General features: G+C 42.6%; 1 protein-coding gene and 1 pseudogene across 2 annotated transcripts in view; one reads left to right on the plus strand and one right to left on the minus strand.

Moving 5' to 3' along the window:
- Window positions 1-11607: 11607 nt before the first annotated feature.
- LOC127421785 (tripartite motif-containing protein 16-like) lies at window positions 11608-23483 on the plus strand (annotated as a pseudogene).
- Window positions 23484-24673: 1190 nt separating this feature from the next.
- Window positions 24674-26983, minus strand: part of nmd3 (NMD3 ribosome export adaptor) — a 35298-nt gene continuing 32988 nt past the window's right edge. Inside the window, exons 14-16 of one of the 2 annotated variants that reach the window (XM_051665178.1) lie at window positions 25536-25642; window positions 25255-25325; window positions 24674-25172 (exon numbers count right to left, since the gene is read on the minus strand). In XM_051665178.1, coding sequence (XP_051521138.1) covers window positions 25036-25172; window positions 25255-25325; window positions 25536-25642 — 315 coding nt within the window. In that variant the 3' untranslated portion in view covers window positions 24674-25035. The remainder of the gene's footprint in view (window positions 25173-25254; window positions 25326-25535; window positions 25643-26983) is intronic. The other variant, XM_051665179.1, reaches the window with a different exon arrangement.

A 26983-nucleotide genomic window follows, 5' to 3' on the forward strand; every position in this document is an offset into this window, starting at 1 on the left:
CGTCACCCCTGGCCTACTTAAGGATTAAGACCCTTAAGACTTATTTAAGACTCGCCTTCAAGTGACAAAGTGGCCAGTAACCAGTAAGGTTGAAGTCCAAAGTCCTCTTCAACTCTCTTCCGGATTTAATTCCACTGCACCATTGGCTGGGTTGTGTTTCCAAACAGGTCTGTGAAGACAGCAGGGACGTGCCATCCATATAAGCAGGGTAAACAGTGCTTACCTAACAGAAGAGTGAAAAGTGACACTATGAAATATTGAAATGTTAATATAAACTACTGTTTTCATTCAAATTCATCATCTTTTATCTCAGTTGAGCAGCACAGGCAGTTATTAATTTATTCGCTTTGGCGCCACCCTCAGGTATAAGCACTTTATGTTATGCTTTCTCTGACTTAGATTCAAAGCATTGGCAAAATGTTAGTTCCCTATCTGTCACTCACTCGACGTTGTGTCGATGTAGTGACACTAGTGGTCACTCTTAGGAGCCCGAGACACCTCTGGTCTTTGATAAAAGGCCAATGAAAATTGGCGAGTGGTATTTGCATGCCACTTCTCCGGACATACGGGTATAAAATGAGCTGGTATGCAACCACTCATTCAGATTTTCTCTTCGGAGCCGAATGGTCATGCTCATTGAGCTGAATCCTACTGTTAATTCACCTCTGCTGGATCTGATGGCGCATTTCAGCGGCTTCTCCCTCCTCTGCACTGGTGCACTGCAGAGAACGCCCCTGGGCGCTTCGGCAGAAAAATAAGAGAGTATATTTTCGAAAAGAGCTTTTTTTCCTCTAAAAGAGTATATATTTCTCTAAAAGAGCGGCACACACGGAACATCTTTTTAAAGACGCGTATTTTTAAAGATGCCTTTCCGATTGTGTGTTATTCCTGGTCGCGGTTGTTATCTCTCAACTTCGGATGGTCATGATCGTTGTCTTTCGTGTCTGGGCATGACCCACACGGAGGCAGCATTTGTGGATGGTTCATGTTCTCATTGCGAGAACATGACCATGGCAACGTTGCGGTCACGGCTCAAGCCACCCCAGCAGATCCCCGCCTCGGTCCTTCTACCTACGTGTATGAGGCCAGTGCGGCTAGCACTGGGGGTGATTTGGGGAACCCAATGGGATCGTCTCCGCCGGGTATCCCCCGCAGACCTCCCATTCCCCAGCACGCTCGTCTGCCCCAATTGGGCTTCCGGATGAGTTCGCCGGCTCGTCTCATGGCGAGTCTGGCTTCTTGTTCAAAGCCCGTGAAGATGATGAGCTCTTGAGCGCAGCATCGGAGAGCGGGCTTGTCCAGTCAGACGCAGAAGCCTCAACTGGGCTTCCCCCTTTGGGGACAATTGCCCAGTCACAGGCCTATGCCAAAATGACAGACATGCTTTCCCGGGCGGCCGCAAGCGTCGGGTTAGAGTGGAACCCTCTGCTCTCCCCTGAACCCTCGCGACTTGATGATTGGTTCCTGGGCTCACGGCGCCGCTCAAAGCAGCCACGCCCTGCTCCAGTGCCATTCTTCCCGGAAGTGCACGAGGAGCTGACAAAATCATGGGAGACACCTTTTACTGCCCGACCCATTCCGTAGTTCCCCCACTCTCACTACCCTCGATGGCGGGGTGGCCAGGGGCTATACGGCAATTCCCCCAGTGGATAAGGCGCTCGCGGTGCAACTATGCCCGCAGAGCGCCGCCACCTGGCGTGGATGCCCTAAGCTCCCATCCAAGCTCTGTAGGCTCACGTCATCACTGATGGCTAAAGCCTACAGCGCTGCTGGACAAGCCGCCTCTGCCCTGCACGCCATGGCTCTCCTGCAGGTCCACCAAGCCAAGGCATTGAAAGAACTGCACAAGGGTAGTTCCGCCCCAGATTTGATGCAGGAACTGTGCTCGGCAACCGACCTCACACTCCGAACGACGAAAGTCACAGCGCAGTCTCTCGGGCAGACGATGGCCACAATAGTGGTCCAGGAGCGCCACCTTTGGCTAAACCTGGTCGAGATTGGCGAGGCCAACAAGACACGGTTCTTGCTGCCCCCATTTCCCAGGCTGGCCTATTCGGCGACACCGTTGAGGACTTTGCCCAGCAGTTCTCGGCGGTGAAGCAGCAGACGGAGGCAATCCGGCACATCCTGCCCCGGCGCGGCTCAAGATCCCGCACCCCGTCTGCTCATCAACAAAGGCGTCCCCCTGCGGTGACTGCACCGGCTCCGCCGCAGCCCACCCCTTCAGCCCGGCCCCGGCGTGGAGCCCACCACAGGAAGCAGACACCACCCGTCTCACAGCCGGCGCCTAAGTACCCACAGAGGTCGTCAAAGTGCCCCTGAGACGGGTGACCCAGAGACGAGGGAACCCACTCACTTGGAGCTGGTAAAGAGATCACTCCATCCCCTGGTGGAGGGCCGGGTGGAAAATCTTTTGTTGCCTTTTTGTTTGATTTCGCTGCATGCCCAAGTGGCTGCGGTACCCAACAGTTCAGCAAAAGAGTGCTTCCTTCCTCCCTGGGTCACATACCCGGTCTGCATGGTCATCACCACGACTACCGTCCACAGGTTTTTTCTTGCAGGATTGGCGCTCCAACGGTGGCCTTTCCACCCCTGAGCACCCAGCTGTGGCACACAGCCGCCCCCGATGTGGCAGTCTCCACGGGTTATGAGGACAGGCCTCTTCCTCCCCCGTCCCAGGCTGTTCCGGGGGTGGTCACAAGGAGCCAGGTAAGTGCTTCGATGTCCCTAGACTCAGCACGGCCACGACGTGGTGTGGCACCTCGAGCTCCGCCCCGCCGCGAGGCCCTACCTGCTGGTATGTCCGACGACGGTGTCCCCTTGATGCCCCTTGCGCAGAACTTGGACGCGTGGCTCGTGCTTTCCAATCGCGATGGCTGATCCGGACCACCCGACTCAGCTACGCGATTCAGTTTGCCAGGCGCCTGCCCAGGTTCAGCGGTATTCACTTCACCTTGGTCAAGAGCGAAAATGCTGCTACCTTGCGCGCAGAGATCACTACCCTCCTACAGAAGGGCACGATAGAACCTGTCCCTCCAGCTGAAATGAAGAAGGGGTTTTACAGTCCCTACTTCATCGTAACGAAAAAAGGTGGTGGGTTGCGGCCAATCTTGGACCTGCGAGTACTGAACCGGGCCTTACACAGACTCCCGTTCAAGATGCTGACGCAAAAACGCATTCTGGGGAGCGTCCGGCATCAAGATTGGTTCGCGGCGTTAGACCTGAAGGATGCGTACTTCCACATCTCGATCCTTCCTCGACACAGACTCTTCCTGTGGTTTGCATTCAAGGGTCAGGCGTATCAATACAAAGGCCTCCCTTTCGGCCTGTCCCTGACTCCTCGCATCTTCACGAAGGTCGCAGAGGCTGCCCTTGCCCCGTTAAGGGAGGTGGGCATTCGCATTCTCAACTATCTCGACGACTGGCTAATCCTAGCTCACTCTCGAGACATGTTGTGCACACACAGGGACCTGGTGCTCTCACACCTCAGCCGACTAGGGCTTCGGGTCAACTGGAAAAAGAGCAAGCTCCTCCCGGTTCAGAGCATTTCTTTTCTCGGTTTGGAGTTGGACTCAGTCTCCTTGACAGCGCGCCTTACGAACGAGCGCACCCAGTCGGTGCTGGCCTGTTTGAAGGCGTTCAAACAGAAAACAGCGGTTCCACTGAAACTTTTTCAGAGGCTCCTGGGGCATATGGCATCCTCGGCGGTGGCTAACCCGCTCGGCTTGATGCATATGAGGCCGCTTCAGCACTGGCTCCAGACTCGAGTCCCGAGATGGGCATGGCGCCACGGGACATATCGCATGGTCATCACACCGGTCTATCACCGTCTTTTCAGCCCTTGGACCGACCTCTCATTTCTACGGGCAGGTGTTCCTCTAGAACTGGTCTCCAGGCGCGTTGTGGTCACGACAGACGCCTCCAGAATGGGCTGGGGCACTGTTTGCAACGGGCACGCTGCCGCCGGCCTCTGCACGGGTCCGCGACTGCGTTTGCACATCAACTGCCTCGAGCTGTTGCCAATTGTGCTTGCCCTGCGGAGGTTCCGGCCGTTGATCCAGGGCAAGCACGTGTTAGTTCGGACAAACAACACAGCAACGGTAGCATATGTCAACCGCCAAGGTGGTCTGCGGTCTCGTTGTATGTCACAACTCGCCCGCCGTCTCCTCCTCTGGAGTCAGCAGCACTTCAAGTCGCTGAGAGCCACTCACATCCCGGTCAACCTCAACACTACAGCGGACGCGCTGTCATGGCAGGTTACCCTCAGGGGAGAGTGGAGACTCCACCCTCAGGTGGTTCAGCTGATTTGGAGTCGATTCGGACGGGCACAGGTGGATCTGTTCGCCTCCCAAGAATCCTCCCACTGCCCGCTCTGGTACGCCCTCACTGAGGCTCCCCTCGGTATAGACGCGCTGGCACACAGCTGGCCCCCTGGCCTATGCAAATATGCATTTTGCAGTGAGCACACCACACCCTGCCAGTTCACGTAACACAGTTCAGCCAATTGTGGCTTTTCGTATAGGGACCCCTAGTGTCACTACATCGACACCAACGTTGAGTGAGTAATAGATAGGGAACGTCATGGTTACTTGTGTAACCTCCGTTCCCTGATGGAGGGAATGAGACATTGTGTCCCTCCTGCCACAACGCTGAACTACCCGCTGAAATGGCCGGACCTTATATCGGCTTCTCAGCATAAAACCTGAATGAGTGGTTGCATACCAGCTCCTTTTATACCCGTATGTCCGGGGGAGTGGCATGCAAATACCACTCGCCAATTTTCATTGGCCTTTTATCAAAGACCAGAGGTGTCTCGGGCTCCCAAGAGTGACCCCTAGTGTCACTACATTGACACAACGTCTCGTTCCCTCCATCAGGGAACGGAGTTTACACAAGTAACCATAACATTTTGCGTCAACACGTTCAAGTTCAGGTAACTAATGTGTTATTAAGCCCTAAAATGGATAGTGTAAGCATCGACAACCTACGCGGATTTGGCAAAGTAAATTTCAATTAAAAATTGAGAAAGAGAGGCTATCGAAAATTAAACAAGTTATGCATCCTTTCTAGAAAAACTGTAAACGAGAGTTGGAGCAAGCAATGAACCTAATACACTTTTTGTATTTTTTATTTTGTATTACACAATACAATGTTGAACTGCTAAAACAAGGGCAAAAACCTCCTTCTCGATAGTAGAGTAGACCTGCTGATTGCAATTGAACTTCAGAAGTAGCTAACATGATGTTCAACACCATCCAGACCCTCTTGTAGGAGGACAGCACCTGCACCACAAACACTAGCATCAACAGTGAGACAGAAATGTTTCTTAAAATTAGGAGCAACTATTACAGGAGCATTAGCAATTAATGCCTTGGCATTACCAAAAGCCTGCTGGCATTTTTCTGACCACTGATATGGAATGTTTCAGAGGAGCAACAACACTAGCAAAATTCTGACAAAACCCACATTAATACCCCACCATTCCCAAAAATTGACGCAATTCACAACGAGTAGTAGGTGTTGTAAAACTAAATTTCCTACACTTTAACACCAATAGGGCTCACAAATCCATGCTCAACTAACTTACCGAAGTATGTTACAATATCCTTTCCAAATTCAGGCCAGGTTAATGGTTAAATCTGCTTTAGCCAAACATGAAAAGAGCTTTTTCATTTGACAAAGGTGTTCAGGCAATGAAAACTGTACAAAACAATATTGTCTATATAAGCTTCACAGCCAGATAGTCCAGATAGTACATGATTTACCACAAGTTGGAAGGTGATGGGTGCATTTTGGACAACAATGGGCATCGGCGTATATTGCAGAAAAGTATAAGGGTTAACGAAATCAGACAATTCCTTCGCCCGCGCAGTTTAGGACACCTGCCAATACCCTTTTAAAATTTAAAAAAACTTTTTAACAAAACGGGCAGAGCCAACTCAATCAACACAGCCATCATTCATGGTAAAGGGTAACAATCGGATTTAGTCTGAGAATTAGGCATTTTATAGTCCGTACAAAATCAGTAAGAACCATCAGGTTTACTTACCAAAACACAGGGCGAGCTCCATGTACTATAACTATGTTCTGATAAATCATAAGCAAGCAAATAATCCTCCTCTTTCTTAAGCAACTACCTTTTTACCAGGTATACAGTATATGCATGCTGTTTAAAGGGTTGTTCTAAACCTACATTAATGTCATGTTCCATGACAGAGGTGTGGCTTGGCACATCATAAAAAAGGGATGGAAATGATGTAACCAAATCAATAACATCAGTTTTCTCCTTTTCTAACAATCGTGGCAAATGCAGAGCTAAGTTGGCAAGCATTTCAAAATTGTGAAGACGTCCTTCTGTGATTCCACATGATAGAATACTCACATCTTCACCAAATCCCTCTGAGGAAGAATTAAAAACATTTGTCCGATAAATTAATAAACTTTGATTTACATCCAAGGTCACAGAGGTAGACATGAGGCCAACAGGCACAGGAGGGACAGGTGGCACAGAAGGTTTCAATAGATTAATGTGAAAACCTGCACCTCCTTTTTACAATCAGGAGTACTCAACAGATAGTTATTATGTGAGAAACATTTAACTACACTGTATGGTCCAGCAAACCTGTCTTGAAAAGGACTAGGAAGAAGAGGTAACAAAACCAGTACCTTATCACCTACCTGAAAACTTCTAGACTTAGCCTGTCTATTAAACAACTGTTGCATTTTTCTCTGAGACCTACCCAACTTATGTGGAGCTATACTGCATGCCTCATAAAGTCATTAACTAAATCCACTCACATAATCTAATATGTTCTCTGAAGGCCCGGAGGTACTCCACTCATCAGCCAATACAGCTGTGTGTCCTCGAACAATGTGATCAAAAACACAAGTTTATTTGGGCAAATACCTGGCCTCTCTTGAACAACCTCACGAATCACCAACAAAATCTAAGGGAGACCTTCCCAATCAGAGTCCAGCTTTACTTGAAGGTCTGATGGAACCTTTCAAGAGCACCCTGACATTCTGGATGGTATGCACTGGAGATGATATGTTTAACCTTAAGTTGTTGCATGGCCTTGTAGAACTGTCTAGACATGAAACTTGAGCCTTGATCAGATTGAATGGTCTTTGGAATCCCAAAGACAGACATGAAAGTAGTTAGGGCTTTAAAATTAATTTGGTGGTAATAGATCTCAATGTGCAAGCTTCAGGATATTGAGTAGACTGACACATAACAGTAAGCAGATAGCAGTGTCCAACCTTTAAACGAGGTAAGGGGTCCACACAGTCAATAATGAAATGTTCAAATTGTTTGGAAATAGCAGCAATCAGTTGTAAAGGGACCACTGGCACCTTTTGATTTGGCTTTCCAGTAATTTGACAGGTATGACAAGATTTTACAAACCTAGCCACATCTCGTTTGAGCTTATACCAATAAAACCTGCAAATTATCCAATCATAGGTTTTCATTACACCAGGATGACCAGCAACTCTCTGATGAGACAGCTGTAAAACTGCTTCTCAGAATCTAAGAGGGACCACAATCTGGACCTTAAAGTCAGGAGAAAATTCTTGGTGTGAAATCCACTTCCTACAAAGTAAGCCATCTTAAAGGAAATATTGTGAGGATCTATCCATCCATCCATCTTCTATGGCCGCTTGTCCTGTGTAGGGTCCCAGCTGTCTCGGGCCGAAGGCAGGGAAACACCCATGACAGGTGGCCAGTCCATCACAGAATATTGTGAGGATGAATCATTAAATCTTTCCTCAGTAACCATTAAAGAGGACAAATCTTTAATAGACTCATCAGATATTTGTTCTTGGATTAACTCCTCACATGAACCATCAGGATTTGCAGAGTCAGTACAAACGGAGTCTTTGGTCTCAAAGATGAAAGCAACATTTAAATTGTCAGAGTTATGTGGCTGTGCTACACTGACCTTGTCTGCAAAATCAAAATATCTGGCTGTAAATTAGACATATTAGGATTTCCAGAGCAGAGCCATTACAGAGCAGTTAGGCACATCCCTAAACTCTGATTTACCTGCATCAACAGTAGAAAAGAAGGTGTCACTAATAGAAATTTAGTTGACCTGTTCTTCAGCCATCTTCTCAGCTTTAGATGGAGTAACAGTCAGGACATTTTTTAGTGGATTCATCAAAGTCAGATGTTTTTTGCTACATGTACTGTACAACTATGAGTGGAGTCACAACATCAGTGTGTGCGTTTACATGCACGTTCTTACTCTAATTATGCTTAATAAGCTGACAACGCATGCGGTTATGCAAACAAAATAAACACTATTCCTTTATCAGTGTAAAGGCCATAAACGGCTTATGAATAACCCGATAAACATGGGTAGATTTTTGCCCATTAGGCCGATTTCACGTGCCATGTTAACATCTTACCCAGTGTTCTTACTGGCTCATCCAATGTGTGCACATGTTGAGCGCATACTTCTTCACGGTATGACATCAAAAGTAGAGAATAACGCAATTATTTCAAATGTCATGTCAGATTTTTTTAAATAAGCTGATTTTAGAGAGTAATCTGCATATTGGTGTGCATGTAAACGGGCTCACTGTTTCCCAAAACATTTCCCCCAGCTAAATCATTGTCCAAAATACATGTAACACCAGGAACTGGGAGCATTGGACAAACACCAACCACAACATCACCAGACACTTGCCATAAGGAAGATGGATTTGGTGAAAAGGAACTTTCACAAACCCCATCTCAAACCCCCTGACCAGTAAATGGGTTCCAGTGGCAGTTTCGTCAGACAAGGGCAAGACACCCTCAAACAAGAGTGGAAGACTCAGTTCTCACCTCCAAAACTCCTCTCTTGGTGTGCAAACTCTTTAAGCCCTCATAAGAGTATTTTTAAGTTTAATGTCCTGGATGGAAACTTCAATATTAAAACACTCCACAATCTGCAGTAATTGTTCCTTTGTGCACCTCTTAAGTAAAGTTTCAGAAGGGCACACAAAGAAATCTTGGATTACCGAAGAAATTTTTTTACCTGTGAACAGTAAAAAAAAAACATTACACAATAAAGCAAAGCAAACATTGCTATAAAACATGTGTGACACAACTAAATATTACTATGATGACAACTACATGTCATGTAAGCCATAGCATCAAAGAACCCACAGCACACACACCTGTTATGAATCCTACCTCATAAACACTTGCCCTGCATCCCAATCTGGACTCTATCCACCCTAAACAGTACCAGAGATAAGAAAAGGGTATTGTAGGAGAATTACAGTAAAGGCCCTTTGAACCAGTGAGTGAAATGAAGACCAGGAGTCAAAGTTGAAATCAATTGAAGAAGAATTTACTGAAGGTAGAAGTCAGTGTTGGGCCTCATGTATTCAGATAGAAGACAAAGGCAGGCCTAACACAGTCGTAAAACCTAACTCAGGCCCCCATATAACAAGTCATAAATCTTACTGATAAAAACCGCGCCAAAATCAAACAAAGGGAGTCCAAAACAGACTACAAATCCCATGAAGCCTTGCTCACTAAAGGATCGAACTCTCAACTCCTATTGGATGAGGCACACGACAGAACGCACCTCAACCATGACATCATCAGGAGTAGAAATACCTCTGAAATGCTTCCGGGATTTGCTTCCAGCAACTTTGTTTGCAGCGTGTGGACGCAGCTCTTCGCTGCTCTCCGGTGCAGCCTCATGGCACAAGGAAGTAACGTCCGACATGAAACTGTGGCCATACAATCTCCATCTCGCTGGACGAGTTGAGATTACTCTGTGTTCCACCGAACACTCTAAAGGATCCGAAGGAGACTGCCGAGCAATCCGGATTTTCATCCGTTTGCCTGCACAAGTGAAGAGAGAAAAGATTTATCTTCCATCTTCAATCAAGTTGACGTTGCTGATTTCTCCGCCAGCCCACCGAGAATCAGCAGCCGTACCGCCCACCGACAGAGCGGGGAAACAGCCTCCCGTCATCACCCAAGCCTCAAGGAACCGAGTCGGAGTTAAAGGACGGATGAACACACATTCTGCGTCCTCATGCGATTCAAGTAAGAGGTTTACGTCTGGGCAGAGATAGAATATTATAGTGTGTTATTCTTGTGTTTCAAGGTTTTTGCTTGTACAGTTTACGGATCGCCATGTCCGCTCATTATTAATACTCAGGGTATTAATTATCACGAATTTGTTTGCTGTATTGTGGTCCAACCAAATTGGACTGTTGTGCATTTCCGCCATCGCGGGTGAGACAGGTAAACTGAGTTTATCCATTAAAGAATCAAAGACCGCGGGACGGGTAACGAGCCGTCCACCGCGTCTCTGATAAACTAACAGCTGCTTTCTCTCCCACGATCGCGAAATCGGCTTTGGGGCCGTCACTTAATTCTCTCTCTCTCTCACTAACACACACACACACACACACACACACACACACACACCCTCATGTGTTATAGGATTATTTTGGTTTCCATATCTAATCATATCACTGTTTAGTTTGTAGTTAGAAGTTGGAAGTTTATTGACTGCATTGTATTAATTATTAATTGATATTACTGCATAAATAAACTTTGTTATATTACAAAGAGAAATTGATAATTATCTTTGATGATTGTTGAATTTGAATGATCAATAAGCTAGTGTTAATTTTAATTAATTTTTCATCGATGTTAATGATTGGTGATTATCTTTGATAGTTGTTGATTTAAAGGATTAAAAAAAAACTAACATTGATTCTCATCAATGTTCTATTGATTTTAATAAATAATAATTATCTTTGATAATTATTAATTATTGCTAATAACCAAACTTGCTCCTAAACGTAGCACACTACATTTACTGGAGTCCCATATGAGGTTTTAATGAGTTAGATTCAATTAATTAATTTAAATATTAATTAATAACTAAAGAAATAATTATTAATTATTTCTGATAGTAACACTGATCTAAACAACCAGTAAAGCCCTACAGCATCATGAGAAAAATCATCTACAAGTTCGTAGAAGTCTCCATTTTCAGCTTCAAGATAAGGTGACAATTATACCCAAACATGAGGTCAACAATTTACGTCAGGTTACAGATACAAAGATTCTGATTGGTTGAAACCTAGATAAGTTAAGTACATCTCAGAACATGGTGTCCTGTTCCTAGCATATCTTGTGGGTCATAGATTGAGTAGGTACAGTTCTGATTTATTTACTGAGTGACCTGTTCAGATCATAAGTCAGCATTCCTAAGTTAAAGGTCATCTTATAGATGTTCCATTTGCCCCATCTGGCCTCCACAGTCCCATCTTTGGATGTCATGTGGTCTCCTTTCTTCTTGACCCTGGAACAAAATGGTAATGCAGAACACACATCTCTCTCTAACTCAAGGTTGTAATCTTTTGGTTTGGTAAGGTTGAACTTTTCCCAAAATACATAGATAAGATACAGTACACTTCTTATAGTGGAGCTAAACATTATCTTCCCTAAACTCAGTGTCACAAAAGTAGAGTCAGGAATGCTGATGACCTATGTGAGGCCTAAGCAGAGTTGGTGAGCAGACAGAGAGAGAATATATATACACTACCGGTCAGAATTTTTGAAACACTTACTCATTCTTTATTATAATTGATGATCACAAAAACCATGACACTGTATCAGCTGCTGCTGAGAGGACTAAGAAACAGGTATTAACTGAAATGACATTTGCCGTAAGCAGGCGGGAAGCCATGTTAAGCGTAATACACTCACAGAAATTAAATCCCTGCAGTCGCTATATGTTAGCATCCCAGTGTATCTCTATGGCAGTGCTCAGCTAGAGCAGGGTTCCCTGAAAATACTATGATAGGAGAAAGGTGCCTCTCGTTGTTCCTTGCAGGATACTCGGCCTTACAGACTCCATTTAGTTTGGATTAGGGTGGGGTTAGGGCATCTGCTGCCTCTCAGGAAACTGAGGTGTTGTGGGTGGTTGGAGATGAGATTGCTGGTGGACTTCAGGGAGCCCACTTTTTTGTGTGGGCGCCTCGTGCTGCCCCTGGCAAGATGCTGCTCCGGGCGGCTGTCCATGTCGCCCATGCCTAAATCCACCCCTAGGTGGGTTTAAAGTAGTGTTGGGTTCGAGTCCACCTTAGTTGAGTCCGAGTCAAGTCAGAGTCTTTAAACAATCGAGTCCAAGTCAAGTCTGAGTCCAAAAGGGGCCGAGTCAGACTCAAGTCAGAGTCTTTAAACAATCGAGTCCAAGTCAAGTCAGAGTCTAAAAGGGGCAGAGACAGAATCAAGTCAGAGTCTTTAAACAATCGAGCCCAAGTCAAGTCCGAGTCTAAAAGGGGCCGCGTCAGGCTCAAGTCAGAGTCTTTAAACAATCGAGTCCAAGTCAAGTCTGAGTCTAAAAGGGACCAAGTCAGAATCAAGTCAGAGTCGAGTTACAATGAATCTGTTCATAAATCTAAGTTAAAATTGGAACTGTAAACTCAACATCAATATTTTAAGCTTATTTTAAACTTCACAACTAAGAAAAATAATTTGTCAATATAAATGTAACAAAAACACCCCTGTTGCATTTAATATATATATATATATATATTATGATTCGTATCCTGTTGAACAAACTTAAAAGTGGTTTCAGAATGAAAGCATATGCTTTAACTAGAAACTAAACAAGCTAGTTTCGGACAGCACGGGACCATACAACAGGTAAAATGTTTGAGCATGAAGCTAATTCATGTAACGAGTTACATTTAGTTGGTTTTTAGCCTATATCTCTGAAACTTTTGAAGGACAATTCTGTTAAATTACTCAATATTATTACTGTCCTTGTTTTTTGCGGTTAAAGAAGAGGTCAGTGAAATTTCCTTTAGTTTGGTATTTAAAGATTTCATAATGATTGCAGACCAACACGACTGCCACTCAAGCAAATATCAAATATTTTTTATCTTCGGCGGCAGCAGCTGGGAGACACACATGGACGCATCAGGGTTTTAGGTGCACGAGCAGTGCACAGAACTGCCCCGCATTTTGCCGTTTTCCATGAAATAACTAGACAATCATGTCCATGTTAAATGGCCCTAATATTAGCAGAGGACTTTTCCAGTGTTTTTGGAAGTAGCATTTGTAGTCAAATTGATGTAACTTCTCTGCCAGTGCTAATTACTTCTGTGTTGATTTCATTTGTTCATTTGTATGTATTTTCCCAAACTAGTTGGCAGAAAGAGATTCAGTAAGAAATCTCAGTATAGACTATTATTTCTTTAGATGGGGATCATTTTAGATTAAACTAAACTAAATTGAAAAGACAAATTGAAAATGAAATAGAAATAAAAACTAAATAAAAATTGGAAATAATAATAACCCTGGTTGTAATGACTAACGCAGCTTTCACTTTCTTTAGTCTATGTTAGAGTGGAGGGGAACAAAATCAACAAATAACTGAAATGTCAAAAGAATGCAATAAATTGAAGGACAGTTTTGTCTTCTGTAGACTACATTTTCATGCTGATCAGTATTATTAGTTATTATTAGTATTATTAATAATTTTGTAGCAGTATTAATCATTTGTACAATATTATTACATTTATAGTTTTTAATTATGTTGTCTTTGTATTGTCACATTTATCTTTATATGCTTGCTATAAGCTTATATAAGTTACATTCACATCTGCTTTTTATCACCTCTAGTACATTGGCTACATACCCGTCTTTATGTTTTTGTCGTGCCAGCAACCTTGGTTATCAGTGTTATTCATTAGTCTCTGTAGTAACATTCAAGCGTATTGGTTGACTGATGAGTGTGACTGTGCTTAACACAGTAAAACAAACTCTGGCTACATCTACAACATCAGGGGATGCTATAGCTGCATGCAGATAGAGATGTGTTCATTTATTTCTGTTTTGTTTTTTGTTTTTTCATTGCATAACAAGTGCCATGGACTTGGCTGGACTCTGAAAAAAATCCAGAGTCCCAAAGGCTTGAGTCTGAGTCAAGTCTAAAATGCATCAGAGTCCATGACAAGTCCAAGTCCATTAAAACTGGACTTGTGACTCAGATTAGAGTCCGAACTCAAGTACCCCAACTCTAGTTTAAACAAATAGTTCATCCAAAAACTCTGCTCAGTGGTCCAAAATCCTGCTCCACATAACCTTTTATTAAACATAAATCTGATTGGCAGTTGTTTTGTTTGTAACTATTAGAGTGTTACATAAAAAGAAGACACAAACAACACTAAATAAATAAATATTGATTTGTACATAATAAATGTTTTGTGAAAATTGCAATACAACAATAATGATTTTGTATTATTCAGTTTTAAGGTTTAACTGCAGTTTGTTTGATGAACAGAGTCACTTGGAGGAGACACAGAAAAAATAAAAACAGAGAATCCAAGAGAGTGAGAAAAAGATTGAGGAGTTGAGAAGAGCTGTGGAGTCTCACAAGGTGAGTTTGAGAAGAGGAAAAGAGAAGTTTCAGACTCAGTTGGGTCACAGGCTGTGTGAGTTGTTAGTAAGAGCTGATTGTAATGTGTGTGTAACAGTGCTCTGCACAGACAGCAGTGGAGGACAGTGAGAGGATCTTTACTGAATTGATGCGCTTCATTGAGAGAAGACGCTCTGGGGTGACACAGCTGATTAGAGATCAGGAAAAGGCTGCAGTGAGTCGAGCTGAAGGACTCTTGGAGCTACTGGAGCAGGAGATTACTGATCTGAGGAGGAGAGACGCTGAGCTGGAGCAGCTTTCACACACACATGATCACATCCAGTTCCTGCAGGTAACACATCTCATCATTATGTGGCGGGGTGAGCAAGGGACAGACACAGTGGGTGTGGCGTCATGCCTTGGAGAGGCATTTTTTGGAAATAATAATAAAAGTAAAATGTCCATAAAGGGGAAAATAAAGTGTCCAGGGGGAATAGTGTTCATAACAAAGGGGGTATCTGGCATCCTTGCGGTGAGACGGGGCTCAGTGAAGGGTGGGGTAGTGTCTTTGGAATGGTCCAGGCATGAGCTGGGTCCGTCAGCCACACACGCTCCCCTCCAGGGTCCACGGCACGAGGGGCGACGGCGTCCTTGGCAGCCTGACTTCCCAGGACCGCAGCAGGTGAGAGGGGAAGGCGGCCCGGCCTCTAGCCTGTCAGCCACAAAGTGTGCAGTTCTCCCCATGCGACTCATCTAATCGGCCCAGGGGTCCGAAGAGCAGGTCCGGTGGTGCATCATCTTGTCCGAACCCTCCTAGCTCTGGTCCTGGGCGTGCGAGGATGCCAGTGTGTGCACACATGGAGATTTGAAGCCGGCTCCCCGAGAAGAGGTGCACTTTGTGTTTTAAAGACAGTGGTGATGAAGCATTATTCACAACAGGTGTGCTTCATTCACTGCTGTTAGAATGAGGCTTATTAATTATGCACCTCTTCTCGCTCTCCTGCCCAACTCCCATCTTGTGCCTGGTGGAAGGTCGGCCCTAAGAGGCAGGGCGACGATGACGAGCCAGAGGGGCGGATCATTCTGCCACATCTCCCTCCCCCCAAGCATCACCCCGTCGGCACCTCCTCCCACACTCGTATCCAATCATGGAGTTCAGAGCCGGAGGTGCACACACTTTAGCCACCCGCACGGGAATGCTACTTCCTCAACCAGGCCCTACGGTCGGAGTGGACGTATGGAGGATACCTCTCTGGGCCAGCTCTCCCTCTCACTCACACCTGGGTGGGAACGAAGAAAAAACACGAATTAATATGACAGCCTCAGCCAGCCACAGGGTAAATGCTTATTAAGTGGCACTTACCCTTAACTGCAGCTGGGAGGCTGTCCTCGTGTTTTCTCCATCCCACTGCAGGCTTTCCATCTAACCAGCGAATGAGAGGAAGAGTTACATCACTGTTGGTGCCCAACTATGCCGTCTCTGCCCACAAAAGTGCCTGCATTCTCCACCACTGTGGCAGGGTGAGCAAGGGACAGACACAGTGGGTGTGGTGTCATGCCTCTGAGAGGCATTAATTGGAAATAACAATAAACGTAAAATGTCCATAAAGGAGAAAATAAAGTGTCCAGGGGGAATAGTGTTCATAACAAAGGGGGAATCTGGCATCCTCGCAGTGAGACGGGGCTCAGTGAAGGGTGGGGTAGTGTCTTTGGTATGGCCCAGGCATGAGCTGGGTCCATCGGTTGCACACGCTCCCCTCCAAGGTCCACGGCACGAGGGGCAGCCGCGTCCTTGGCGGCCTGTCTTCCCAGGCCCGTGGCAGGTGAGAGGGGAAGGCGGCCCATCGTCTAGCCCGTCGACCGCGATGTGTGCAGTTCTCCCCCGGCGACTCATATAATCAGCCCGGGGGGTCCAAGGAGCGGGTCCGGCGGTGCATCATCTTGTCCGAACCCTCAAAGCTCTGGTCCTGGGCATGCGAGGATGCCAGTGTGTGCACACATGGAGATTTGAAGCCGGCTTCCCGAGAAGAGGTGCACTCTGCGTTTTAAAGACAGTGGTGATGAAGCATTATTCACATCAGATGTGCTTCATCCACCACTGTCAGAACAAGGCTTATTAATTATGCACCTCTTCTCGCGCTCCTGCCCAGCTCCTGTAGTGAGCCTGGCTGAAGGGCAGCCCTAAGAGGCGGCGCAACGATGACGAGCCGGAGGGGCAGATCATTCCGCCACAATTAATATTCATCTCACTGAAGCCACATGAGAACATCATAGAATCATTGCAAATACAGAACAAATACTGTCAAAGTGTTTTATCAGATCTATTTAATTCAATCATGACAGTATAAATGTAACTGTAGTGGAGGTGATGAAGGTTTTCTGTTGTTTTTCTGTATCAGTCTTTCTCTGCACCTCCTGGATCTCCAGTCTTACCCAACATCACTGTCAGTTCTCTTCTGTCTTTTGATGAAGTGATAAAATCTGTCTCTCAACTGAAACAACAACTGGAGGATTTCTGTAGAGAACACATGGAAAAGATATCTAACAGAGGTAACAGATATTCATTTACTTTCAGAGATCAATTTTACATAATGTAAATAAATGAAAATGTACATGAATTATGTCTGTTTATTCTCATAGTCACAGACATTAAAATTATCACTGATGAACCCAAGACCAGGAATGAACTTCTACAATGTAAGTCACTATGAAAATGCACCCACGCTTGCACGCACACACACACACACACACACACAGACACACACATTTCTTCATTTTCAAAACTAAAAATGAGAGATATTAAATCCAGTTCATTGTTGCGCATAGGCAACTCAATTACAATATCACATTATTTCATAATTTTCATGTAAAACTTTGAGAAAGTTTGCTCTTAAATATCTGTTCAGCTGTAATCTGGCCTAACAAAAGTCTTGAGCTTAATTCTTCAGTCTGCAGATGAGTTCCATACGTACTGGCGCACTGGATGCTGCACATTGGTGGTGGGTGAGGAGAACCCCCTGTTCTGTTTGTAAAGCACTTGGAGTTTGGTGTCAGAAAAGTGCTATATAAAAATAACATTCATTCATTCATTCAGTAAGTCAATACTGTCTGCTCAATCAAATCAATTGTATGAAATTAAAGATTAAACTGCATCATCCTATCACTCTCAAAGGGTTTAAATGAATCTATTATTGTTTTTAACACAAATTCTCTACACCCACCAAATGAAAATTCATGGCTTGAGCAGATGATATATAAATCTGAATATGTTCATTAATCTATATCTGAACCAACAGAATTTCAAACTACATTTTAAAGTTAATGTTAACATTCTGAATGCTAAACCGAGAGTCTAAAGAACAAACATGAATATGATCTAAACAGTTTGGTAACTAATCAAACCATTTATGTAAATTAGTCAAAACCAGAGAAAACTAAAATATATATGGCACTTTCCATGAAAAGTGTTTAAAATAGGGCCTGCAATAATAGCCCCCATTTACACCTTGCATTAATGGTACACTCAGTAACTTTCGTGTCATCTTGGACTTACACTGACACCTAGTGGCTTGGATGCAGCATCATTTAAAATCAATAGTTTTCAGTTTCAGATGTCATTGTAGAAATGTAGTATTCATAGTCAGCCATGATTACTTTAATCAATGAGTGAAAGTGTCCAATAACAGGACTGTTACTGAGATTAAGTGAGTAGTATTTGGCTGGTCATGTGATTCTAACATGGCAGCCCCCATGTGCGGACCCACTCTATGTAGAATAAAACAGCTTTTATAATGTCACTGATATGACTGGAGTCTTTATTTTAATGTGAGTGATCATGATTTTATACATATATTGCAAAATTACAGTTCATGTCTTTAGGAGTTTTTTTTAAGGAGGATTTTTTTTAATGAGGAAACTAAAATAGCACCAATTCATCTAAATTTAAACTTTTCCCAAAGTCTTATTGGGAGGTTGATTTATTGAAAGAATTAGTCCCCATATGTTGAGTATCCATTCATATTTCTAGATTCTCTATATACTGTATCTCATAATTTTACATTTAAAATATTCATTTCATAACATTATTGATGCATTTGCAACTGCTGTGTACATGCATTTATTCCTGCTCTGTGAAAACACATCTAACTGCATCTAACATTCTGTGTCACCTTTGCTGTGTAAAGATGGCTTTAGTCCACATAGGTTTAGTATTCATTGCAATGGGCATTAAATCCCTTAAACTGTCATCCTTCACAGTATTAATCTGCTGGTAGACTGTGGCTATCCGCTTTCCTACAGCAATCGTGAAGCTGCGTTCATGATTCATGTCAGAGCATCAAGCGCCACTTTGAACTCCTTATGAAAAGCTCTTGCATTCAAACACATCTCATTTTGCATTTTGGTGATAGTTAAGATTTGGTGTGCTTCTGTGGTAATTAAAATGTGCCTTTAAATAGGCTGAAAAATACTTGATTTCTATCACAAGTCCCATCTGGGTTTGTTTTATACATCAAATAGCGCTAAGAGCTCCTTTCACCATCATTTTATCACTGATAGCGAAGAACTCTTGTGGTGTGTGTGTCAGTGTAGTGACTCCAGGCAGACACATTACAAGGTTCCGTTCTCCCAACAAGTGTTTATGCTGGTTTATGCTGTATTAACAGTAAATGCGTTAATCACGATAAAGAAAAATTAACGCGTTTAACTCTTTCAATTAATCCTATGTGATTAACGCATTAATTACGACAATACTAGTTAATACACGCCAATCAGCCACAACATTAAAAGCACCTGCCAAATATTGTGTAGTTCCCCCTCGTGCCGCCAAAACAGCGCCAACCTGCATCTCATAATAGCATTCAGAGATGATATTCTTCTCACCACAATTGTACAGAGTGGTTATCTGAGTTACTGTAGACTTTGTCAGTTCATACCAGTCTGGCCATTCTCTGTTGACCTCTCTCATCAAAGAGGTGTTTCTATCCACAGAACTGCCGCTCACTGGATGTTTTTTGTTTTTGGCACCATTCTGAGTAAATTCTAGAGACTGTTGTGTGTGAAAATCCCAGGAGATCAGCAGTTACAGAAATACTCAAACCAGCCCATCTGGCACCAACAATCATCCATGTGATTATCTAATCAGCCAATCGTGTGGCAGCAGTGCAGTGCATAAAATCATGCAGATACGGGTCAGGAGCTTCAGTTAATGTTCACATCAACCATCAGAATGGGGAAAAAATGTGATCTCCGTGATTGACCGTGGCATGATTGTTGGTGCCAGACGGGCTGGTTTGAGTATTTCTGTAACTGCTGATCTCCTGGGATTTTCACACACAACAGATGTAAACAGTGTGATGCACTATGAATGCAGAACACACAATCTTTATTACACTTAACATGAAGATTGGTGTGCAAAATGCATCGAATACTCATGTAATGTCAAACATTTCTTAATGTAATGTCATTGCCGCTTGAAAAGCGATTGTTGATGCAGATAATGAATATGATGAACAGTGAATAGAGGAACATTCAGAGCATAAACATCTTTAGCCCAACGCCACCAGCTAGTTGTTTGACAATTATTCAGTCAAAAGAAGAATAAATAGAAAACTTGTGTATCTTGTTGGAGGAGAGTGAGCATCAATGTGAGTAGCCAAACGATGCTTAATCCAAATGTTGAGTGACTGTTGCTTGAAAAGTGAATACATAGCGGGTGCTTCTCAAATGAAAGTTAGTGTAGTTAGTCTGTATCCTTTCTAGACCAGTCCTTCTGAGGCTGTAGACTAGACTCCTCCTCAGCATTCAGCTCTAGAATGAGACAGTCTAGTAAGCCTGTATGACTACGTCATAAAGGTTTCTGCCTCAGCAAATAATGTAGAAGATAAATTATTTGTGAAGCACTTCAACTACTGTACTGTAGAAATGAAGGAAGTCACCAGGAGGGTGTATATCTGTTTGATTTGTTTTCCGATATTTTCTTTTTTTGAAGTCTGAATTGTGCAAAAGATTGTGGGTGATTGAAGGCCATAAAGGATGCACTTGATGCATGTTATGGATCTGAAATAGAGCAAATCCCTGCAGCCATGTTACTACATACAGTATAGAGGAAAGCCTTCCCAAAAGAGTGCAAGTCGATGCCTAAGGTTTTGAAATCAAATGTTCATCAAGCACATATGGTGTCCACAAACTTTTGGCCATATAGTGTAGTTTTCAGTAGATCTATTAAAAGTACATCATAACCTGCAGCAAAGATACAATTTCACTTTATGAAACATGATTTGAACCCAGGTCGTTGAGTGATATATCAGTGTGACTTACCATCAAACTAGCAATCCAGTTCTAACTAATAGATTGCTTTGTTCATTTTCAACGGTAGGAGAAAGTTACATGGCTAATTAAGCCATTATTCATTATAAAGAAAAAAAAACCATTCAAAGTTATTATTGACACACATCAGCCTATGATGCTTTAGTGTTGTATATAAAAAAAATTCCACTTCCAGCGATTTACTGCTCTTGACAAGTGTAATCACCAGGGTAGGGTTGCACCAGCTGTGTAAGGTCTCATGTAAGTTGAGATGTAAAGTTCACACTAAGGGCTTAGTAACTACTAGTTAGTTTGTAACTAGTCAGTGCTTAATCTGGTTGCAGCACCTGTTCTTAATGCAAGACTCAACTAGTAGGTCGTCAGCTCTCCGTAAAGTGATGCGTAGTCACATAATGTGACGTTTAGCTGTATTTATCCAATAAACAACCTTCAAATTTATATACAGAAGTGTTAAACAGCCGTGTATTTCAGTTTGATCTCATTACAGCTGATGTTCAAACCTCGTTTTCTCACGTCAGCTGTAATAAATTATATCCCCATTAAAATATGATACATAATAAAAGTAGATTAAATCGTATATTTGCCCTGTGTAAATAATAATATACAGGAACTGTATCTAAAATAAATGAGGGGTGATAAATACTAATACAACAGGCTGGAAAAATAGACATTCATTTTAATATCTTATATATTCTGAATGTGTTGAAACTTGACACCGGGCGACACACCCTGAAAACTGCTCCGTTAGATCAGTTTCATGCTGAAGAGCCGCTTAAATGTTGTTTTTCTCTCTCGTAAATGTCAACATCATAATGGATGTTGAAATGATTGATGCTTGTCATGGAAAACATGAGTTCATTGATGTCATTAAATATCAGTCTGCGTTATTATTCTATCTGTTAGTCCTGGTCGTGGGGGCTTCCGTAAATATTTAGTTTATATGTAGGGTTACGTTCTACCTAATGGTGCAACACTCAAATATTTAGTAGTGCATAAATTGTGACTTAGTGCCCGTTTATGCCACAATTAGGCTAAGGTTTAACTTACGTATAGCTGGTGCAACCGGCCCCTGTTCCCATTGAAACTGATATCCCTCGTCAGCATGGGAAACCAGATGTTAAAAATCGCTCTTAAAATCGTGTCAAAATCATTAGAACAGACATCAATAAAACAACTCTGTTTAATAATTATACCAACATTTTTTTTAATGTGCAAAATGTCTTTTCTTTACTCATTGACAATTCACATTGAACAAATCTGCTGAAAAGGCAAGTAAAATTATTCACATGTACGTGCACATCCCCAGTTAACATGATCCCCAGTTGATCCATAACATGCATCCTCCAAAATATGTTGAACAAAGACTGTGAAACGAGGCTGCCTTCCAAGTGTTCTCACAATTGAGACGGCCTTCGACGGTGCTTGATGATGTGGCAGCTGAGATATTAAGCCCAACTAGACTGCAGCATCTGATTGAGAAGCACCGAGTGTGTGCTATGCCTGTGTTTCAATCACATGCAAGTGAAAGAAATGCAGCATTATGAGCAATGAGACAGCTGTGGGACCTTATAACTAAGGCATAGCCTAGATCATGATTGGATGAGATGCCGGAATTGAATGAATGTATGACGTGATGTATTGAGAAGGTCATGACCTCTGAGGTGAGACTTTTGATGGGATTACTGTTCATGCTAGGCTAATTTTGTATTAGATAATAAAGTTCTCACTACATAAATCATGTGATTTGGACTCTAATGCTGTTTAAGATGCTCATTTTAAACTCCTTTAATAAATCAAATGACAGTAGATCACCTCAAATGTTTCTGTATCATCTCCTCTGTCTGACAGAGAGTGTAAATGGTCTGTGGTAGCCAATCAAAACTGCTCATTATCGTGCTGTAGCTTAAAAGATACTAAAGATACTTTCTTTCATGTGTTTATGTGAGTTTTACAGTGAACAATGACACATGCACAGATAAACACAGAGCTATATGTCTTATACTGCATGAAGGACTTCACAGAGAACAATCTGAATGATATTCATTATTTTCTTCAAATCAATGGATTAATTAACAGCTTTCTTAAGATGTGCTCTCTGATGGGACGGGGGTGTTGAAGGGGTATCTGGTTTATGGACTTCACACCAATAAAACATATTCAAACTCACAGAAACATGTGCATATACACACTGACAAAATTATCACATTCAATTCTTTGTTTTTATCTCATCAGATTCCCGTCAGTTCACAGTGGATCTAAACACAGTGGATAAACATCTCCGTCTGTCTGAAGGGAACAGAGTGATTACTAACACTGGCAAACTCCAGAAGTATCCTGATCATCCAGATAGATTTGATGCTAATCTTCAGGTGTTGTGTAGAGAGAGTGTGTGTGGATGCTGTTACTGGGAGATCGAGTGGAGTGGTGATGACGGTGTGTTTATATCAGTGTCATATAAGAGCATCAGCAGGAAGGGATGGAGTGATGAGTGTGTGTTTGGATATAATGATCAGTCCTCCCTCCAGTTACTCATTCTATCACAGTAATATAAAGACTGATCTCTCTGTCTCCTCCAGCTGTTGTAGAATAGGAGTGTATGTGGATCACAGTGCAGGAACTCTGTCCTTCTACAGCGTCTCTGACACACTGACCCTCATTCACAGTGTCCACACCACATTCACTCAACCTCTATATCCTGGGTTTAATATTCATAATAAATCATCAGTGAAACTGTGTGATGGAACAATATGACACGAAGATTCTACAAAAAATACTATAACATTACACACTGTGACTACACAATTGATCATCTGACTGGATTTTATGTATCCAATCAAACCACACTGCCTGGCCAAAAAAAAAAGAAAAAAAAAGAAGCTGCATACTCTATATTTCGTTGGACTGCCTTTAGCTTTGATTACGGCACACATTCGTCATGGCATTTTTTGACAACCTTATGCAGCATCACAACATTTATTTCTGTCCAGAGTTGCATTAATCTTTGGCCGAGATCTTGTATTGATGACTGGAGTGTCGAACCACTCCGTAAAGTCTTCTCCAGCACAGCCCAAAGACTTGGAATATGCCCGTTCCATGGTATAAGCCCGTCTACGGACCGGAGATGTTCAATGCATCTTTAGTTTTGTACTGAAATCATGTGTTTTGTACTGTCCTTAGACAATTAATTAAATAATGATTGACAGTGTTAACTGGGTGTTTTAAGTTACCGGTCCACATCTGTTCTAATACTGTATAAATTAAAGTCTCTGCGCAACTGTTGTCAATTTTTAGCCTGAAAAAATATATATATATATATAAAATTGCTTATGTTCCTCATTTGTCAGTTGCTTTGGATAAGTGTCTACTAAATGTATATAATTCAAATGATCCCATGTCAGAAACTGTGGTCATTCTGAGTGAGTTTAATTCATACATTGTTCATGATATGAGTACTGCTGCAGTTTATATTGTATAAAACACTAGAATCATTAGAATGATATCTTAGTTTCACCTGCAGTACATCTCATCCGTGATCAGATTCTCTAAAGCCAGTGGTGCAGTCCACCAATAACACTAGTGACCGACCTGAAACACTGGCAGAGTGAACACAGCTTTAGACAAGAAGATACTGTCTATCTGACATGTAAAACTAACCACAGTACATTTAAAGTGAAATAAATATAGCACAATAATAGATCAGTTTGGAAAAATAAAAAATACACAGTAGTGGTGTGTTGGTGCACGATTGGTTGTACAGAAAACACCAACAAAATCAGCAGAAATGATGTCTAAATGATCAGAATTTTTGTCTGTCCCAAAGATATAAACACTGATTATTTCACAGAATATAAAGTTCTGCTTGTGGATATCTAGTTTACTTGGAACAAACGAAATCTGTTTCAAAGATTTGATGTCATTAATTTGGTTAACTTAATCCAGTGATCTTCCTCAGTAAAGTTTATTTTAGCAGTCCGAGTATGAACTGGAAAACATGACTTTGTTTCTAATGGTGGACAGATGCACACATACTGCTGTGAATTACACTGAGCAAGACAGTAAGAGTGGAACTGCACATTTGCACATGGTGCTGCCGGATGTTTCTGTGTGCAACACACGTCAGTCGATCAGTGCCCTCTCCAAATGTAATAATGACAACAATGACATGTTTAGTCTGTTACAGACATTTTTTAGATTTCTTTTAATTGGTCAGTTGAAGCACTTCATCTAACATTACATCACTCAGTTCACCTGTAGATACATGAAATAATGACAATGATATCTGCTGATGTTTGTCTGGATATGTGGTGCTGCTAGTTAATTAATCAGTCATCATATCAGCTCCTTCTCCACCAGTGGCGTCACTCAGACTCAGATCCTCTAACATCTCAGCCAATGAGATCCGCGGAGCACCATCATCATCATCAGTGTCACTCTCCACTGGGATCTTTGAGGTGTCTGCACAGATATTATGATATGATCAGTGTGTGAGATTATTGATCACACACATGTATCGTCTGTGGTGTGTGTGTTTAATCACCTCTGAAGATGTTCACATTCTTCCTCAGAACTTCATCTTCCTCCAAATCCTCCAGGAACTCGTGGTATTGTCTACAAGAAAGATTAATCATCAAACCAGCAATAAAAATCATAATGATTGATTTCCTCATTTGACATTTCAATATAAATGAGTTGTTCTGTATGACACTTTGGGAGAAAATAAAGTGCATCTTATGTAAAAATCTAATACTAACAAGTTTTTCTTTAAAATCAAAAGACCATCTTATCAAACATCTCATCACTTTGTAAGTGTTGTCTCACCTCTCATCATCAGTGTTTGTGTCGTCTCTCTCTCGGTTCAACTCCTGCAGCTTCCAGTTCCTGTTCTTCACTCGCTTCACACGGTCATAACTCTTCTTTATCAACACCTGAACACCAGCACAATATTAACACTCTTCCAGTGACATTTTTTACAGTTTAGACTCTGAGCATGAACTTTAAATTTAAATCATGTCATATGCATTTATTTTAGTCAGTTTTAGCCAATGATTTTAGTTGCCGGTTGTCCAAAATGACACATGAAAACATTTTAAACATTAAATCAAACAAAACATATATATATATATATATATTTTTTTTTTTTTTATTATTTTTTAACTTATTTAAACATGCCTTAAACATCTTTGCTGTGAAAAGCTGAACTACTGAAATAAAAGCCTAAAATTAATATACTGAAGTATTAGGTACATTTTTGAGTCAAGATGGCACCGAGTATGGCTGCTGCGTTGCGAGCTCCGACACAATATAGTAATGTTTTGTTTGTTTTGTTCACCATTCTTATGTTTTTTGTCTTGGATGTTGTCTGCCTTATTGTCTACGACAGACAAACACTTTTGGACATTGGTTCAGCAATCACACACTGTAAACCGGACTTCAAATTCCTCAATGCCAACCCGCTGTTTACAAACACACAAGCGGAGCCCTTTGTCTGGGCAGCCTGGACGCAGAAACGCAGGAGGAAAAGGGAAAACAGAGCCGGCGTTCTCATCAGAGTAAGACGCCACGCAAATCGACCCCCGCTACCCACTATTCTACTGGCAAATGTTCAGTCTCTGGATAACAAGCTCTGCAAGCTGAAAGCGTGGATCTCTTTCCAACGAGAGATGAGGGACTGCTGTATTATCTGCCTTACGGAAACTTGGATGTCTGTGGAGATTCCAGACTCAGCCATTGAACCCGCGGGGTTCTCCGTGCACCGAGCGGACATAGTGAAAGACCTCTCAGGTAAAAGCAGAAGTTGTGGCGTATGTTTTATGATCAACAAATCCTGGTGTGATCAGAGGAACGTACATTCCATCAAGTCTTTCTGCTCTCCTGATCTGGAATTTCTTATGCTTTTGTGTCGACCATTCTGGCTACCGAGGGAATTCACAGCGGTCATTATCACTCCTGTGTACATCCCGCCACAAGCCGACACAGACCGGGCACTCAAGGAACTGTATGGGATTATAAGTGAGCAGGAAACCGCGCACCCTGAGGCCGCGTTCATTGTGATCGGGGACTTTAATAAAACCAGTTTCAAATCAGTCGCACCAAAATATCACCAGCACATTAGTTTCAACACACGAGGGGACCGGGTTTTGGATCATTGCTACTCTCCGTTCCGGGATGGCTACAAATCCCTCCCCCGCCCACCATTTGGTAAATCGGTCCACTCTTCCATTCTGCTTCTGCCCGCTTACAGGCAGAAATTGAAACAGGAAGCACCC

This window comes from Myxocyprinus asiaticus, chromosome 31, assembly GCF_019703515.2.
Source record: "Myxocyprinus asiaticus isolate MX2 ecotype Aquarium Trade chromosome 31, UBuf_Myxa_2, whole genome shotgun sequence".
NCBI classification, from domain to species: domain Eukaryota; kingdom Metazoa; phylum Chordata; class Actinopteri; order Cypriniformes; family Catostomidae; genus Myxocyprinus; species Myxocyprinus asiaticus.